The sequence below is a fragment of the Leptodactylus fuscus genome, chromosome 6 (genome assembly GCF_031893055.1).
Source record: "Leptodactylus fuscus isolate aLepFus1 chromosome 6, aLepFus1.hap2, whole genome shotgun sequence".
In the NCBI taxonomy this organism is placed as follows: Eukaryota; Metazoa; Chordata; class Amphibia; order Anura; family Leptodactylidae; genus Leptodactylus; species Leptodactylus fuscus.
In genome coordinates, this window is record NC_134270.1 from 8956682 (window position 1) to 8976506 (window position 19825).

The 19825-nt window shown below is 44.8% G+C and overlaps 1 protein-coding gene across 11 annotated transcripts in view; it reads left to right on the plus strand.

The window, feature by feature from the left end:
• Positions 1-335: 335 nt before the first annotated feature.
• Positions 336-19825, plus strand: part of BAIAP2 (BAR/IMD domain containing adaptor protein 2) — a 107140-nt gene continuing 87650 nt past the window's right edge. For all 11 annotated transcript variants that reach the window (XR_012716982.1, XM_075279303.1, XM_075279301.1 and 8 more), the window contains exon 1: positions 336-469. Coding sequence is in view for 10 of the 11 variants with exons in the window: in XM_075279303.1 (XP_075135404.1) it covers positions 401-469 (69 nt within the window). In the remaining variant the exon portion in view is untranslated. The remainder of the gene's footprint in view (positions 470-19825) is intronic.

Sequence of the window (19825 nt, forward strand, 5' to 3'; positions counted from 1 at the left end):
CTGTCTAGTTATGTAATTGGCGCCTTCATTCCTCCACCTAGACGGATTAGTCATTCAGGGCTCTGGGAAAGCTGTGTGACCGCCCCCCCCCCGCCGCCATGTTTATGGAGCGACCACAGAGCTCGTTTGCAGCTCGAGAGCGTCCGGGGGAAAGCGACTTGTTGCTAAACAACGCAAAGACCGGACTCTTCATTTACATAAGAGGCGGAGCCGTGGGCGGGGCGTCTCCTTCGAAGCTCGGAGAGGCAGTAGGAGGTGTCGTGGGCGTGTCTTGTAGACTAGAGCCCCGCCTCCTGGTATATAAGCGCCTACACAAGTGACAGCCTAGAGGATAACGCTGTCCCCGCTGCCGCCGACGGTACCGGGATTGTTATTGTCAGCACAGCGGTTCCCTCGGTGTATGGCACTGACAGGAGCCAGGATGTCTCGCTCGGAGGAGGTGCACCGGCTCACTGAGAATGTCTACAAGGTGAGGAGCCCGGGGGGGGCAGAGAGTGAACTTATCGCCCTGTGGTCGGCAGATCTCTGTGCGACGTGTGCGTGAGGAGGACAATGTCGCATCAGCAATGGCACACGTTGGATATCCCCAGGGCAGAGGGGCACCCCATTACCTCCTTACCCTAGTTTTTTTTAGGGGGGCAGCTAGATATGTGGGCATGCAACTTTTTGTTAGACCCCCCCCCCCCCAGAAATAAATGGGACCCTTATATATGACGTCATACTCTGGGGTTGCAATGGTGTTATTTTTGGGAGAATATTCCTAAAATATAGTAACCTGCGTATAGCCGATGGTTTAGTTCCTCATGGGCGGAGCTAGTGTGGTCATGTGACTTTGTAGATGTGCATTCATATATGTAAATTATTTTTTTTTCTGCTATAAGTGTCATTGGAGGAGATGCAGTTGTGGAGAAGACCTTTAAGGTGATTGAGCCATGGTAGTTTATGGGGTGCAAGGCCGAGGTGCCATAGACTACGGGGGGTGCCATAGACTAGTGCACGAAAAGTTTACCCCCAGAAATCCCTTCTTACTATGGACGTCTTCTTTAAGGAAAAGCCAAGGAAGTGGTGGCTACAGTTGGTAGAGCTATCGTGTCACCCGCTTATGTTGCACCTATTATTGTTATATAGTTGTCACCCACATAGAGAATGTTGGGGGTGGGTGCACCCCAAGTTCAGGTGATGTCAGTGGCCTCCTAGGGTGCTGTCCAGGGTTCAGGTTCTGATCTTGCTCTGCTAGTGGTGGTCGTTCTGTGCCCACTAGGGTCAGATCCCTCCCCCCAAATCAATCAGATATCACTATCTTGTGGCTCTCCAGCAGGTGCAAAACTACAACTCCCAGCATGCCCTGTCGTTTTGTAACCTCTAGCACGCCACAGAAGATTAGGGCATGATGGGAGTTGTAGTTCTGCACCTGCCAGAGAGCGACAGGTTTGTTGGGACTTGCTGAGAGTTGTAGTTTTGCAAGCGCCAATGTTTTCCTGATTGCTACGACATGCTGGGAATTGCAGTTTTGCAAATTCTGCATAGCAATAGGCGATTAGGGCATGCTGGGAGTTGTAGTTCTGCACCTGCCAGAGAGCGACAGGTTGCTGGGAGTTGTGGTTTTGCAAGCGCCAAAGTGTTACTGAGTGCTCGGGGCGTGCGGGCGTTGTAGTATTGCAACTGTTGGAGAGCCACAGGGCATGCTGGGAGTTGTAGTTTTGCAATTTTTGCATAGCAATAGACTATTAGGGCATGCTGGGAGTTGTGGTTCCCTTTGGGCATGCTGGGAGATGTAGTTCTGGTAGGGCATGCTGGGAGTTGTAGTATTGCAACTGCTGGAACTCCACAGGTTGAATCTCTTGGGTACAGATGCAAAGTTGACTGCAGACACTGGAGACGTCTCTGCGCCTCATGTATCCATCTTGCTCAGTAGAAGTCTCTGGATTCGGTGCCGTTGCCGCTCTCGCCTTTCCTTTAGCCACAAATTGACATCTTTATACCTGAATATCTCCGATTGCGGCCGCTAATCCTGCCGTCACTTTCCCGGCTGCGTCGTGTTTGATATTTAACCCTTATTTGTTTCTTTTTCTTGTTTTGGCTTTTTTATGATTTTTGTTACATTGTATCTTTTCTTTGTTTTTATCTTTTTATCGTGTTCTTTCTTCTCGCCGGCGCGAGGCGTCTGGTCGGGTTTGATGCCGGTTTCGCCGAGGTTTCATTAGCAATCTGTACAAGTGGAAAATTAATTTAGTTTCAATTATACCGTGAGCCCTTGTCACAGAAGGTGACGGCGAGGCTTGTGCATAATTACAGGGATAGGGGGGGGGGGGGGGAGGGACCTGTTGCTTTGCGGCACCGAGGCCCAGCTGAGGCTCTGACGCCAAGGACGATGCAGTAGAAGCAGAACGCGCCGCTTGTTTGTTCCTTACCGTGTTTGTGTAAGTTGAGGATATGGAGCAGGATGTGGATTTAGGTTCGTCATGTGGTTAAAAAGACATAATAAATATATATACATTAAAATATGGCCAGTACAGTCGTTGTCTGATGTTAGGATTACAGTGTTGTGCATGGAAATCCTTGATGTTGAATATAATTCAGAAACGTAAATTTTTGTGATTTGCAAAAACAGCGCCACTCTTGTCTACAGGTCGTGTCTGGTATTGCAGCTCATTCTGATTTAGGCAGCTTTCGCAACTTGCATTGTTTATACTGTTATTCAGGTCTGTCATAGGATTATAATTGTAGTCCTTTGGTTTAGGACCCCCCCCCCCCCCCATTACCTCTTTTACTTCCATGGACTTAATCATTTGCTTCCTCCTTTGTTCTCTTTGGGTCTTGTGATCGGAACCAGTGCCCGATCCTCAATGACTCCACCTCCTCTGCCATGTTCTCCTGTACTATGGGGCCTGGTGTTACTATTATAATAATCTATTCTGACAGCCCCGCCATAGTACGGGTGAGTAGCGGGGTTAGAAATCCGAGCACGACCATGGGGTGAGATAAGTGTGTAACCACTCCATGGAGGACCCCTTTAACATTTTGTCCATATATGTCGTATAATATAAACCTTGCTAAGTGTTCGTATTCACCACAATATAACAATTCTGCAGCATCTTCACTTGTATTTCTGCTTTGTCGTTCCTCTGTTATTCCCCCTGGAAGTGAATGAATAACTTGATGGCTCGGTTTTACCAATTTGGGGGGGGGTCCCTGCACTCCTTGATATTATCCTATCCGTTTTGCCAGGGTCAGATTGTATGCACACACCTCCAAATGGTATCAATTCTTTAATAAATATTTCCAGGAGGAACAACAGAGGGATGGCACAGTGTAGAGCAGTAAGAATAGATGATTGTTCGCTCATACACTACATGACATGGCTGGTTCTCTTTTTAAAGGGATTTTTCCTCCAAAGCACTGATGTTTTAGGATTAGGGTCGTGCGATCGGATCGGATTCCGATCGGCTATCGAGTAAATTTCACGAACGCGATCGGAATTGCAATCCCGATCTTTTTCTGCGGGATCGAGGTCTCACGTTAGTTCCCACAATGCTTGGCTACTGGCCAAGCTAACAATGTAGGGTTGAGCAATTGGGATCGATTGGATCCCGATCGGCGATCGAGCAAATTTCACGATCAAGTGATTTATTGCCATGTGACATTTAGTGATCATTGCGGCGCTGTGTAACTAGATCCTTATTGATTATAGGGGAGGGGCTGACCTCTGTGACCCTTCATTCTAGATAATGGGGGAGGTCCTAAAGGTCATAGTCCGGATCAAAACAGCCTGAAATGCAAAAAGTTCTAGAATTTTTTTTTTTAGATTATTGGATACAATTAGTATTATTTCAGGGTCTATCAGGGGTTCGGTTTTAACCAGTTTTCGGGTCCGGCGATTGCCTTGTGTACATAATCCCGTGGCGTTTCATCCCGTCTACGCTGGGTATAATGGGTTATATTTGGCTTTGTCTTGCCATTGTCAAGTCTGTGTATCTTGGCTCCGGCCACTTGTTATTGTAACCTTTTATACACAATACGTTGCATTTAATACGTTCCAAAATCTCTCCCTGCTTCCCTTTGCAGTCTGTAACCGTTCTCCTTAGGAGGTACTACAACTCCCAGCCGGTTACAGACCACCGCTTCCTTGGCTGCCTTGTCTGCCGGCGTACCTCAGTAATCCAGGCACCTATCTAGGATTGCATTCATAGGCCGGAGCATTAGCGTTGCGGCCGTGCCCTAAATAACTCTGTATCGGCTTGTACCAGGCTTTGTCTAGACCCTCCATAGAAAAGAATGGCTGTAAGCCCTGAGAACAGCGCGGCCAGATATTATCACTGCTCGCCTGTTGTTGGCTCCGACTGCTGAGAACGCATTGTCTGATCAGACGGGAAGCCGTGTAATCTGTATTTAGCCAATTTAGGCATGACAAGAGCGCACGGATCCAAGCGTCGCCGCGGACGGTCGGACGGTCATTCTCCGAAGTGACGATTACAGTACAGCATTGTGCACGGAAATCCTTGATGGTCGATGGTTAAAGAGGCTGAATAGAATTAGAAAAAAAAAATGTACATTTTTGTGATTTGCAAAAACAGCGCCGCTCTTGTTGACAGGTCGTGTCTGGTATTGCAGCTGTTTACGCTGGTATTCTGGTCGGTCATAGGATTAAATAATAAAGACGGATTCATTCTAGGAAGGACAATAGCAGATCCCAAGGGATACCTTTGATGATAAAGGGGATGTGCGCCTAGGATTTTGTCATCCTTGATTATAAATGAACTTTGCAGTGGAGGATCTTAGCGGAGCAAATGTTTCCTACAAGTAGGGGTGCAACTAAAAGGTCCCGGGCCCTGATGCAAAAGTTCACCTTGGGGGAGGCCCTATAAATCCTTTCCTCCCAACCGTCAGCTCTGTCCCATCTGTACATTTCCATTTTGCTTTACGTCTTTGTCTGGCCCAGACCACCATGATGACTTCTCTAGAACATGTCACAATCATTCCCGTCCTCTATTGGTGCCCCCCACACACAGTAATTGTGCCCCCTTTTGTGCAACAACCTCTTCCGGACAATCCCTCCTTCACTAAATGCTGCTGACTGCCTACTACTTTTGCCTTTCTGACAGTGGAAGGCTGTGTATCATAAATCTCACTCCAACTGGGGGCAGTGAAGAAAAAAAGTGCATACCTACCTGTTGCCGTTACTCCGGTGTCCTCCCGCTGAAGCGCTTCATTGGAACGCCAAAAGAGAACCGGAACACGCCCCCACCCCCTTCACCCTTAACTTCGATAGGTAGGCTAGTACACTTACCATAACCATTGCAACCCTTGGTTATCCCATGGCCTTTGTTTTGCCCTGGTTGGTGCAGTTGAGCATAAACAAAGTAACATCTGGGTGCACAGAAAGAAGACTTGTTGTGGATTAGAAACCTTTCCAAAAAGTTAGGGGTTCAGGAGCAAACGTTGCCCCAAATTTTGTGCATTTGGTCTACAAACTGCTTTTGGATTGTTTTGGGGGGTTGATCGGTTCCTTGTTCGGCTCTTTAAAGAGTCCAGCATTGACTTGTAGGGTAGCATGCTGATGGTCTCCACAGGGAGATATGGTATTCCCATAGAGATAGTTTAGAGTGTGAGTTGACTTCATTTTAGGATCTGCAACCCCCCATCAGACCCAGCAATAAAAGCCGCTGCCATGGTGCAGTTACATGTACTTTACATTGACCTCCATACTGACAGTCGCCTGCATTTATCATCTATGAGCAAGTTCTTGGATGTTTTTGTCATGTCATGGTCACATCTTGTTATGTGACCAAATCTTTACTTGCCGAACAAGTGGATAGTCGGAACGTCCCTGGAAGTCTAGGGTAGTGAAGGAGTTAATGATATCCTTTGTTAGCTAGGGTAGTAAAGGGGTTTATGGTTACATTCCTGTTGGAAGGGGTTAATGGGAACATCCCTGGTGGTCTAGGGTAGTAAAAGGGGTTTATGTTACATCCATCTCGCTCTAGAGCAGTTCAGCGGGTTATTAATAAAATCTCTGCTGGTCTAGGGTAGTAAAGGGGTTATTGATAAACCACTTTCTACCATAGATCACAAAGGATGTTAGCATAACCCATCTACAACCCTAGACCACAAGGGATTTTACCATTAACCCCTTAACTGGCCTAGAGCATGGATGCAACATGAATCCCGTTACTAGCCTAGACCACCCAGGATATTACTACGAACTCCCTTAACTGAACAAGAGCAATAGATGTGATCATCAACCCCCTTACTTTACTAGCTCACAGCAGTGTTCTCATTAACCCCTTTACCTCCCTAGACTACCAAGGATTTTACTATCCCCTAAAGCACAATCCTGTTACTACCCTACACCACCAGAGGTCTGCCCTAGACCACCAAAATGTAACCAGAAACCCCAACATGATCCTAGCTTACATGTTATGGTTACGTCCCTGTTGGTCGGAGAATTGAATGGGGTTAATGGTAAAATCCCTGGTGGTCTAGGGTAGTAAAGAGGTTATTGATGACTACCCTAGGTCAGAATCCCTGGTGGTCTAGGGAAGGGAGGGGGATTAATGGTGAAATCCCTGTTGCATTGCTGTTTAGAGAAGGGGTTAAGGCAGGATAAGACCGTCAGGGGGGCGAGGCGTCTGAGGCAAAATAATGGCTCCCGGCCCTCTCAAAGCCCCTGCACATCCAACCCTAATGTTTGTCCATTGCGGTGTCTGCCGGAACACATTAGGGGGCATCGCTTCCTTCATGTGCATCAGAAATGAGAGCGCCAATTAACGTATCAGTTCAGCAATTTGGATATGTGTCTGTGTGGGAACGTGCTGTCACTTTCGGGTAGGAGGTGAATGATGCGTGGGTCTGCATCTTCTCTCTATCTTTATTTCTGCTTCAATCCTCCAGTTGATCTTCATCTCCTTAAGGGGGGGGGGCTCAATAGCGATATTATATCTGCAGGCGGCTGTAACCCTCTCCATGCCAGAGGGGAATGGATTGTATCTGCAAAATGTTTAGCCATGCCGCACTTTGCCAACCCCCATGCAAAAAGAGATTCGCCTCCGGCAAGGTAACATTGAGGAAGGGTTGGCTGCGGTCGAGCTCCTATTTATGCCAATGGACGTGGTAATAAACAGAGGCGACCATTTCGGGAAAGGCTCGAGACTGTTATTGCAGTGATGACCCCTGTATCCTAAATCTTGTACCCAGTGAGTGGCATGTACTCACTGTACTCGGCCTGCACAGCGTCTACTGGGACTTTGCTTAATAAGCAGATTGTGATGGGATGCTGAAGGGGCTTCTGAACCCCCCGCGGGGAAGAAATCATAGAAATATCATTTGCATAGACTCGCGGCTTGTAAATGAGATGTTTATGAGGTGTTGGAAGTGCCTGTTAACCCTTACTGCCCCCGAAAGTGAAGATGGAAGTGTTTCCATTGGGTCATCCATAATGTAAGGGAGACCGCCTTCATCTACAGTCGGACTGATGGGCCCCATACACATAAAAGAAATTTTGGCTGACCCACCGACCTGGCCTGATGTAAGAGATGCCTGGCACTGGCTTATTCCCCATTACATACTGGGCCCAATAGAGTGGAGGGAGTTGACCAAAGTGACATTCGATCGACCGCTTCTGTAGGTGTATGGGCGTCTTAAGACTAGGTCTTAGTACCACTCGTCTCGAATGACCCGTGGTACAAACTTTTTGGATGATGAGCTAGAAAGAAAATTGGTCTAGAAGCTTTTGAGGTTCTCTTTGGAGGACCTAGACCTTCTTGTAAGGTCACACTGCTTGAAGAACCAGTTCAGTCTAATATGATTTTCCAATAGACCCTTGGAGATACTTGTAGGTTAACCATATTGGAGCAAGGATGAGTTAAGGAGGTCTCAGAGGCAAAAACTTCATGACTGAAGAACCTTCTTGGGCTAACCCTTTCCATAGGATTCGGTCAGCTATTGGTCTCCCAGTACGATTCCTTGAGTTGGTGGAACTTGCATGTTCTGAATGGGCAGGGGGGGGGATAGGTTGGCATTGGCCCATTTCCCCGGAGAACGAAAGGATCAGATGTTGGAATTCAACATACCCAAACCTGAAGTCTGAGAGAGTTAAAATTTCCATACCCATTGTAGGCCAGTACCACTGAATTGGGGACGTCCGTCTGACTTTGCTCTTGTATGTATGGGAGTCTAAGGATCTCCTCTACACAGCCGCCATGAAATCTAGGAACAATGCCGACATAGACGCATCAGGTTTCATCACGTATGGAAATTGAGGAACTGAAACTGCTCTATTTTTAGAAAGCTTGAGTATTTTCTTACGTGATCATGGAGATGTCTTTCGAGGCTTTCTTCAGAAAACTCAACACAAAAGTCTTTAGTTAGCCGGGTAATATAGGGTTGGAAGTTTCAGAGATGTCCATGCTAAAAGCTGAAGGGGACGGTAGACAAAGGGTGCGTGATGCCTTGGGTAGTCCTGTGGTTCTCGTCTCGAATGACCCGTGGTACAAACTTTTTGGATGATGAGCTGGAAAGAAAATTGGTCTAGAAGCTTTTGAGGTTCTCTTTGGAGGACCTAGACCTTCTTGTAAGGTCTTACTACTTGAAGAACCAGTTCAGTCTAATATGATTTTCCGATAGACCCTTGGAGATACTTGTAGGTTAACCATGCAACTAGTACCGCAGTTCTTAGACAGTTTCCAGAATTGTACGGCCTCTTAAGCCATCGCTGGGTCACCGTGTGTGTCCCATCAAGGGTTGTGACCTGGTGGTTTGAGTTACTTGAAGATGTTGGATCTCCTATGAAGGTTTCGATATTAGTGAGAGTTTACTATGCTACTAAAACTATTCATCTCAAGTGGGTGAAAAGTCAATTATTTTAATTGTTGCCTCAGGGGAAGTTTTTTTTCTCTGGGTTGGAATCCACCAATCTGTGAAGTTCCTCTTAATTACCCGGTGGACTTGAAACCAGTTCATTCTGCACATTCATAAAAGTGCTAGACCGAGCGTTGCGGCCTTAGAGTATACTATAATTAGACAGTTCCTACAGAAAGTACAATTGCCAGTGGCTGCTTCCCAGTTCACACTATGAGCCTGCCATTCGTACGTCGGTTCTACACTATGGAAGTACGATGGTGCTCGGGACTGCAGTACAGGGATCGTACGACTAGGATCATGATGGTCCTGCTTTCTGAAAATGGGGCATAAGTAGTAGTGTCCAAATCCCATCTGAAGGTGCGGCCATAGCTATAATGTCACGATCCTAGTAGAATCTGAAAATGAGGTACCGTCAAGATCCAAATCTTATCTGAAGATGGAACCATAGCAGTACTGTCACATTCCTAGTTCCTTCTGACAATGGAGCTTCAGACATAACTTGAACCATGACAGTAATGCTAAAGATGGAACCATACAGTGTTTGCCAAAAGTATTGGCACCCCTGCAATTCTGACAGATGTGTGTTTTGGGTCATTGTCCTGCTGGAAGTGCCCTGACCTCTGAGGGAGACCCAGCTTTCTCACACTGGGCCCTACATGATGCTGCACAATGTGTTGGTCGTCTTCAGACTTCATAATGCCATGCACACGGTCAAGCAGTCCAGTGCCAGAGGCAGCAAAGCAACCCCAAACCATCAGGGACCTCCGCCATGTCTGACTGTAGGGACCGTCTTCTTTTCTTTGAAGGCCTTTTTTTCCTGTAAACTCTATGTTGAGGCCTTTTCCTACTTTTTTCTCCTCTGACCAGAGAACTTTCTTCCAGAACGGTTTTGGCTTTCTCAGGTAAGTTTTGGCAAACACCAGCCTGGCTTCTGTCTCTGGGTAAGAAGTGGGGTCTTCCTGGGTCTCCTACCATACAGTCCCTTCTCATTCAGACGCTGACGGATAGTGCGGGGCGACACTGTTGTACCCTCGGACTGCAGGGCAGATTGGACTTGTTTGGATGTTAGTCGAGGTTCTTTATCCACCATCCGCACAATCTTGCGGTGAAATCTCTCGTTTCTTTTGTGTCCACATCTAGGGAGGTTAGCCACAGTGCCATGGGCTTTACACTTCTTGATGACACTGCGCACGGTAGACACAGGAACATTCAGGTCTTTGGAGATGGACTTGTAGCCTTGAGATTGCTCATGCTTCCTCACACTTTTGCTTCTCAAGTCCTCAGACAGTTCTTTGATCTTCTTTCTTTTCTCCATGCTCAATGTGGTCACACAAGAACACAGGACAGAGGTGGAGTCAACTTTAATCCATTTCAACTGGCTGCAAGTGTGATGTGACGTGTTCTGCTGACGTCCTTCATCTTACCGGTACGCCTTTGTAGGACACCTAGCTCATCGTCTTGCAGCTGTAGTAGATTGGTATTGAGGAGGGGGGCTCGATCAATATTTTACTGCATATTTATCCACAGTAAAGCGTTTCCGACACTTGTGAAAGGTGAAATAACCGTCCTCTATACCCCAGTGAGTATTGACCAGGTGCTGGACTACATTTGGTGGGTTACAGCGTCTCTAGAACTTCAACCCGTCATATATGGCGACTTAATCAAACTTTTACATTGACCTCTAGAGGATTTGGTGGTTGAGTGACCACCCTAAGGCAGTGTTATACGGACACTGTTTGGTATTATGATGTGCACTCTGTGGCGGTTTTATTTGTGATACTGGGGTACAGTGTGGCGGTATTATGTAAAAGTCAACGTGTGCAAAAATCAGATTTGGTTTTGTAAAACTGTTGTGTATATGTTATTGCTGCACATTGTGGTCTCCATATGCAAGTTCAAGTTTCCTAGTAACCAGATAATTTCCTCTCTGAGTGACTACTATATCCGTACATGTTGCTGGGTGTACTGGCGTTATATCCACCTTATAGTATACTAGTTCTCCATGCTGAAAAAAATGTGATTTCATCCAAAAATCAGTCATTATTTGACAGGACCTTAAAGAGAACCTTTCACCACCTCCCACCAATCTCCTCTTCCTTTAGTAGGCACTGCTCCACTGATTCCGGCGTAGTTGGAATTTTTTCTCTAGCCCCTACCATTCCCGAGCAATCATTGCTGTTCGTTTTAGTGCCTGATATCCCAACTAGACTCCCTAATGGCAAGTGGGTGGTGCTAGTCAGGAGCAGACAAAGGAGTGTAATTCAGAGCTCCATTCAGAGGCAGACCATGTAAAAGCTCACTCCCCCTGGCCTGCTCCTGCCTGTCATCACCCACTTGCCATTAGGGAGTCTAGTAGACCTATCGGGCACCGAAACTAACAGCACCGACTGCTCGGAAATGATGGGGACTAGAGAAAAAATTTCAACTGTGCCAGAATCGGTGAAATGAGCTTGAGGTGGTCCAGTTTGACATTGTAACTACACAAGCTGTCACGTTCTCCTGTCTGTACTGATGTAACCCTCACCCCTACCCCAAATATCATAGCTTTCTGTAGTAGTATGGCCCCATATGGTTATTTATAGTCCTTCCGCCTACACCTAACTTTTATATATTTGTTTTCCGATACACTTTTTATATGGCGGACACTGTCTGTAGTTATAGTTGAGCACTGTATGTATCATGTTGTGCACTATATGGCAGTATTATGTGAGTCCAGTGGTTGTTTATAGACGGTGTAATAATCTGCATGGTGTGGAAGTATTATAATTACATATTATATAACAGGATCTCTATGGTGACCTGATACGGCCGTAGTGATGTTGGTTGTGTACAGGAATATTTTTGGCTCCCAATGACAATACCTTTGATGTAAGTTTTGGGTGTTGTATGGGCACCTCCTAATGACTGTACCCAAAGTGCTTGGGACGTTCAGTATTATTGCGACTAATACCGAGCCAGGATCTGTTTTCCATAACTTTCAGGATTTATAGTACTAACGTCCATGGAACTTTTTGTCCCTTGCCTGTTGGGGGGGGGGGGTGGGGAGGGGATAGGTTGTGGGTAGGATGGATGTTTTTGTTGACCGATTCTGTATTCAGAATTTTGGTAGTGATGTTTAGTAACGTCACCCACACTTCAATGTAGTTTCACAAAAAACTCTATGGCCAGTTTAAATTTATTTTTTATTTATTAGATTGGAATCAGACACGCTATTTTGGAATTTTTTTTTCCACAATTTTATTTTGTCGTGGAATTTTTTTAAATTTTTTATTTATTTTTTTAAATTTGGTGGCATTTTTTGATACCAGACCCACCAGCAGTGGATACAAAAGACAGGATACGTCTTTCCTATACACATTTACAGGTCCATTCACAGATGAATTTGGCGCTGATCCGGAATCCGCGTTAGAATCAGTGCTGAAAAAAGATTCCCATTGACTTCAATGAGTTCAGCGTGGAAAATGGAACCCATTGAAGTCAATGGGAGTTGTTTTTTTTTTTGTGCTGATTCTGACGCGGATTTCTCGCCAGAATCGGCGCCAAATTCCTCTGTGTGAATGGACCCAAAAACGTAAATGTGTATAGGAAAGACGTATCCTGTCTTTTGTATCCACTGCTGGTGAGTTTGGTCCACCAAATTAAAAAAAAAATAAAATTACACAACAAAAAAAATTATGAAAAAAAATAATTACAAAATGGCAAGTCTGATTCCAATCTAATAAATAAAAAAGAAATTTAAACTGGCCATGTGAATTGACCCGTATGCATCCACTTATGACTGTGGCTCACAAAATTGCAACAAACTGCGTGAAGTAAATCCCTGCCCAACTTTTTTTATTTCCCGCTTTTCGGTCTATACAATTGGATCAGTTTTTTTTAGTGCAATATTTTTCAGAGTCAAATTTGTTTTTTTGTGAGATATAACAAAAACCTAAATCGGGGAATTATTTCTATATATAATTTTATTTATTTTTTTGGTCCTTTTTGTAATTTTTTTTTTTTGTTATAATTAGGGTTGAGCTGATCTTGAGACTTCAAGATCGATTTTAAAATCCGGTTTCCGATCATTTTCCAGCCGATCGCGATCGTGAAATTTGCTCGATCGCCAATCGGAATCCAATCTTTTCCGATCCCGATCGCTCAACCCTAGTCAATGCTTCTCTATGGGAAAAGTCACTTTTAGGGTTGAGCCGATCTTGACATAACCTCCGATCTCGATCCCGCTGGAAAAGATTGGGTCAGGATTCCGATCGCGATCGTGAAATTTACTCGATCGCCGATTGGAATCCCGATCGCTCAACCCTAGTTAGAACGTTTAATATTCTGATGTGAGCGGAAGCTGTAAATGTGTTTGGGTCGTGGCTTAGTAACGGGCAGCCTGACGGGTGACAACTCCAACTTCTATATACTGTAGATATTTCTATGAAGGATCATTGGGTGTGAGTAATATACGCTTGTGAAGGATCGGGTCTGACAGCTCTTATGTACCGATTCTGCAATTAAACCGTCCATGTACCATTTGTTAATAGATGATCGGCCTTAAAATAGACGGGCAGTAACTTGCATGTAAATGTATGATGGGCGGGGGATCCTGGCACTGAAATAGACCTCTGCAAAAAATTTCCTATAAAAAAAAAAAAATGGCAGTAAGACTTCAACAAAGCAGTTTATGGCCTATAAATATAGCCTCCCCTATCTGTATATTCTGGGTCATGCACTTGCCTCGGAGCATTTCTTATTCAGGGAGAATCCACACATGGCAGATTCGTTGCAAAAATTTCAGCGACCGTCCCATCCATCCTAGGCAGGTTTACGGAAATAAACGTACATGTTCCTGAAATAACCCCGTCTAGCTGTGTGGAGATGGTTTGACGTTTCGGCAAGAAATCTGCCTATGGGAGTAAAAAATAGGTGGTGGTGGGGGGGAAATGTCCACAATTTTCCTGGTGTTTTGGGGATTTGAAAGGGTTAATTTTGCCTGGTGGTCTGGGGGTGTAAAATATAAGGCACATCCACTTTTTTATTAAAAACTTTTACCCCAAATTTTAAAGGGATTTTCCAGTGTTGATGACCTACTCTAAGGATTAGGGTTGAGCCGATCTTGAAATTTCGGGGTCAATTTTTAAAATCCGATTTCCGATCATTTTCCAGCCGATCATGAAATTTGCTCAATCAGGATCCGATCTTTCCCGATCGCTCAACCCTAGGCAATGCTTCTCTACAGGAAAAGTCACTTTTAGGGTTGAGCCGATCTTGAGATTTCAAAATCCGATTTCCGATCATTTTCCAGCCGATCCCGATCGTGAAATTTGCTCGATCGGGATCCGATCTTTTTTGATCCCGATCGCTCAACCCTACTAAGGATAGGTCCGTACCAGTGAGAGTCATTTGGCACCTTTTAACCCTCTTAAGTGGTGTCTTATTTCCATTTTCCCCATTTGTCTTTGGGGTGTGGTGGACTTAAAGGGGCATTCCAGGCTAAGAATATTGATGACCCATCCTAAAAATAGATGGGCAATGTCAGATCAGTTGGCGTCCGCCACCCACCACGCCCATTGATTTATCTGTTCTCGTCAGCTGATACACAGAGAATGGAGCAGGAAGCAGACAGCGCTGTTCTTTGTTTAGTGGTGGAACCAAGTCGTTGCAAATTGGGTATCATAAATGAATAGGAGCCGATCTGTAGTTATTTGACTTGACCACTACAGGGAATGGAGGAAGGGTTAATACCATTTTATCTTGGTAGTCTATGGTTGTAGTGGTTTACCCTGGTGGTTTGGGGGGCTATTTACGGGCACATCCCTTGGGTAATCTAGTGCCATTGAAGACTTAATATAAATTTCCCTGGTAGTCTGGACTGTGAATTTTCTTAAATTTGACCTTATGATCATTATTAAAGGGGTATTCCTGCTCAGATGGTTCCCCAGGGGCCCCACAATAAGGAAAGGGCTGAGCTCCATAGACTTGTAATGAAGTGGCAGTGACTACGCTCCACCATGCTTCATCCGAATGACTGCATTCTAGTCATGCTTGGGGGTCCCGGTGGTGGGCTTCTCAGCAACCACAGGTGGACTAGAGGTGGGAGTGACTCTTAACAGGGCCACTAGGAAAATTTTTTAGTTATGGATATCCTATGGTAAGGTCCAACTAATGGAAACTTTTTTCCATCCTCTTTATTATGGTCCGTTGCCCCAGATTGGGACAAGTCTTTAGGTCTGTGGCCAGATTGATGCAACTTTTTGCAAACCTGAACGCTAAAGTTTTTGTGAACTCTTCTACTTTCCGGTCACACGTGTACCATAGCAACATCAAAACCAGTCCTTGTTGTTCTTCAGGGTGTGGTGATGGCTGATTAGGAAATGGCCTTTGAGAAGAAGATTTCTTCTAGATGTTTCCAGCTATTCTGGCTGAGCCCGTAAATCCTTACATGTCAGTGCGCTTCAAATATCAAATAATCCTTGTGATGTAATAAGGTGTGTTACAGTGTAAACAGAGCGTAGGAACCATGTGAGCATTATGTGCACTGCAGGAGACAATCGTCCATTGGCAAGAAAAAAAAAAAAAATTGGAGCAAGTTCACAATACTGGAAAGAATAAACTTTATAAAAACCTCTGCCCTTTTAATAGATCTCTTGCATTGTCCCTCCCATTTGTTGAACAGAACAAAAAAATCTGCAAATAAGGAGTGTATTGAGTTCTGGAGGACCCAGTTCCCTCCCATTTCAATGGAATGGCCGGCAATACTACATTTCCCCAGTAGTGGCCACTGCAGTTTGTAAAATTATGAATCATGGCGATCAGCTGATTACCAAGTGGTCTTCAAATGATTGGGGGCAAGTTTAGTAGTGGAGGCAAGCTACTAAAAAAAAATGTTGCTGTGTTTTTTATTTTAGAGCCAAAGCCAGGAGTGTCTACAAAAGGAATGGGAAATATATGTCGTTCTTATACTCAAAAAACACAGCAAAATCTGTAACAAAATAGCTGTATTTCTGCAAAGTGGGCTCTAGCCTTAGGCTGGGTTCACATGGGTTTTTTGGAACGGATTTTTACGCGGGAATCCGCCTCAAAATCCGGTCCAAAAAACCCTGTGTGAACCCGGCCTTAATATAATTTTCTATGGTGGTCTGGGGCAATGGAATGGTTAACGTCCCACAACTCCTTGTCTGGCTATTGATCCAGATTTATGTGCAATTCGGGGTTTGTGAAAAGCTAGGTGACAACCTCAATAGGCCCTTTGGAGGGCCCAGGACTACATTTAAATGGCTAGCATGTAATACTACATTTCACCTGCAGTGGCCACTGTAGTTTGAGAGGTGGAATTGTGGCGATCAGCTGATTACCATGGAGGTTCCAACTGTATAAGTTCAAGGATACAGTAGCAGTGGTGCTAGGAGAGTACTGTGACTTCTGTTTCTGGTTGTGGGCAATTACTCCAGGGTTACCTCTCGTTTTTTGACCCTGAATCTTGTTTGTTTTCTATGAGGAAGTTTGGTGAGCCACATGGACTCTATTCCCATGGTTGAGGCTGGGACATTCATATGAAAAAGTGAATGAAGCCCTTTCATTATCTTTTTTGGTGAGTGGGCAGATTGAGTAGAGGTCTAATAGGCGTCATCGAGCTTGGCCTCGTTATATAGGGAATCTATTTAATGCAACAACTCAATGGTCATCAAAAATGTCAACGCTTTTTTGGAACCAAAAACATTCTTCATTCCCATCCCACATACTATTGACGACCGGCCCAAAGGACAATGTTAGAGGAGCAGTTCTTGAAATCGGTCTTGACCTCGGTAGGGTGGTTTCGTTGTAGACCTCGGTAGGGTGGTTTCGTTGTAGGCCTCGGTAGGGTGGTTTCGTTGTAGGTATCATCTGGACTGGGTGCTGTGAACTTTTTGAAATCTGCTTCCAGGTTAATCCAGGATGATGGTGATGTGTATTGGGGTGTCGAAACAACCTTATTAATCCATCCCGATGGACTTGTGATAGACCCGCCGTCTACGGACGCGTATTAATGTGTTAATGGTTCTTTCCTTTACGAAATCTGTTTGTTTTTAACACCGCCTCGAGAGGTGACATTTTCTGATTGGTTTGGATGGAAACTCTCACTTCACGTCCCTCCAGCTCTTACTATTCCAATTTGTCTGGTTATTATCGCTAATTAGGCAGAGAATGCCTTTGTCTGAGATCAGCCAGTTTTTCTCTACTCGGTAGATGAATAATGTGATGGGAAGAAGTTGGAAAAAATCTGGATCTGAAGGAAAAACTAACACTTGTAGATTAGATGTTCTCCCGAGAACACCTTCATGGCTTTCCTTTTATTGTGGCACGGCCAAGGGGGTTGCCAACTAGCCTGTTAGCAGCACCTAGACTAGGGTTAAGTTGACTAGCCTAAATATGACTACGGACGAGAATATTGTTGGGTCCTACGTTTCGAAGATGCTCATACAGCCCTAGAAGGGCCCAATGTGGTGCTAAGTGTTCCTCCTCTTGCTCTTCACAGAATTTCGCCTGTTAGAGTAGGCCTTTGTGCTCCAGAGCTGCTCTTCTCACTGTTAAGCTGGGGCATGGTCCATGGAGTTGTTCTTTTGGTCACCTGGTAACCCATATGCTTTAGGTGAACTAAAAAGGTTTTCCAGGTCTTCCAATTTAGTTTTTACACCAGCTTTTTATACCTTCCACAATCTACAGGTCATAGATGTTCAGTTTTAATACCCATTTTGCTGTACAGGTCTTAGTGTATAAAATCTGGAACTTGTGTAGACTTTTTGTGAGACCAGTACTGGGCAACCACCAAAACTCTTTGGGCCTTTGCCCATCAATAGACTCTGCAGCCACTAGGTTGCCAAGTCTTGGTTCCAAGCTCTAGTGGAGAATTGAGTTGCGTTGACCTTGTATTTTGTTGGTCTTCACCTTGGATAAAAACACAACTATTAAACAATTTTACCTGTTTTTTTTTTTTTTTAAAGGCCATCCATAAAAATAACCCAAAAATGTTCTAGACCCTTTGGTTACTGAGCTTCTGGGATTTGTCAACCATGGTCTATACTGAGCTTTCTCTGGTCTTTCTCGACATACTGGAATTGACCACTCAACCAGTCAATGGCCTCAGTGGTGGCCTGCTCAGTTGGAATTGTTGGGCAACGTTTCCTGTCTCTAGAAAGGGACCATGAAGTGGACTGTAGCATGTTGGAATAGGAACTTGGGGGTCAGTGGGGTGACTATTTCTAGTTTATTTTATTTTTAACCCATTCTGAACCCTTTCTCAAAAAAAGCTCCCAATGTATAACACCACTTTTGTCCATGAGTTTAAGATACAACCCATAGTCAAGGTTGGAGTATCTGGGTCTTCTGAAAAGTGGAGCCTTTTCTTCGAAACTTAAGACCCTCAATATGTTGTACAGATTGGGAACAGAGTCACGAGGGGTCATGGTGATTATTGCTACCTTTTTTTTTTTTTCGGAGCCCTCTATCCAAAAACTCTTCCTCAACGAACCACCCCTATCCATGACGTTGAGACTCAAGACTCAAGTAGTTGGTTCCTCTTCTTCGATACTTGAACACCTTCTGCTTGACGTACAGTTCCTCAGATGGTCTATCACAAATGAGTCCAAGGACCTTCTTAGGAGATGGTCAGTTCTGACGCCCCTCCCTACGTAAAACGGATACGAGTGCTGTCATGGTTCTCGTGAATCACCGGCTCCTTGTATTGATAAGATGACTATTGGTTCCATCGTCAGATCCCTCCACCTCCACCGTGTGGGAGATAACACAATACCTGACGCTCTTGTTTGGTGTTTTGTGCTATATGACGTCGCCTAGAAGATATCCCTCCGATCCGCAGAGAGTACTTAGCTGATTATATGGTTACTCGCCTGCCTTTCGATAAGTACTTAGTGTATCACATCAGATACCGAGCCTTAGTTTTTATGAGCTCATATTGTACTCTCGTAGCTCGTGATTCATCGCGGAGGAATATTGCAGGCAACCTTGGTGTCGTTCTAGATTCATGCTCATGGTAATGAGAAGCATGTTATGCAAGCGCTTTCTGTAACCAGCAATTACACAGTATCGAGGAGACATTCGAGGAAAGGCTCTTAGTGAATTGAGATTTTTTTTTTTCTTGCAATCGAGATTATCGTTGGCCCTCGGGGACAAAGAATACCAAGAATCCAGCGATGGGCTCCGGTCCTGTTACCTATTGAGTCTGTAATCATATTTTTAGTTTATGTTGCTTCCCTTAATATATATATTTTTTTTTAACCCAAAACTGCATTGTATATAATGTATTTGATATGGAATCCTAAAAATGTTACTACCTGCATTCCTGACTTGTAGTATCGGGAGGCACAGGCGACACCCATTGCATCACACCCTTTCTCGGTCGCTAAAAGTAATTCTTGCACGGATTGATTCCTGTGTACTCTAAGGAGGTAAATATGTACTTGCATACCTTTAAGAAAGTCGTCAGGGTTAGGAAACATTCGGAAACGGCGCCTCACCTGTCTGTTGGTTATGTCTGGTAGTACAGTTTGGCCTCATTGAAATGCATGGGTCTGAGTTGCAATACCACACACAACCTGTGGACTGGTGTGGTGATGTAACTGTACAACCCCAGCCATGAAGATAGACCCAACATAAACAGGTTATGTTACGTGTGAAAGTACCCTTACACTCAACCACCTCCATTGATTCCGCTTTTGTTTTAGCTCACGCCATTCCTTTACAATCAGTGCAGTCGGTTTTGGTACCTAGACTCTCTAATGTCAAGTGGGTGGTGTTAGGCAGGATCAGGCAAAGGGGCGTGATTCAGAGCTCTGATACTACCCACCTCTTTTTGGAGCTCTGAGCCACCAAAACTAACTGTACCGATTGCTCGGGAATGGTGGTGGCTAAAGAAAAAAATTCCAAATGTGCCAGAATCCGTAGAAGATTCGGGGTCTAAAGATTGAAAAGAGCTCAAGTTGGT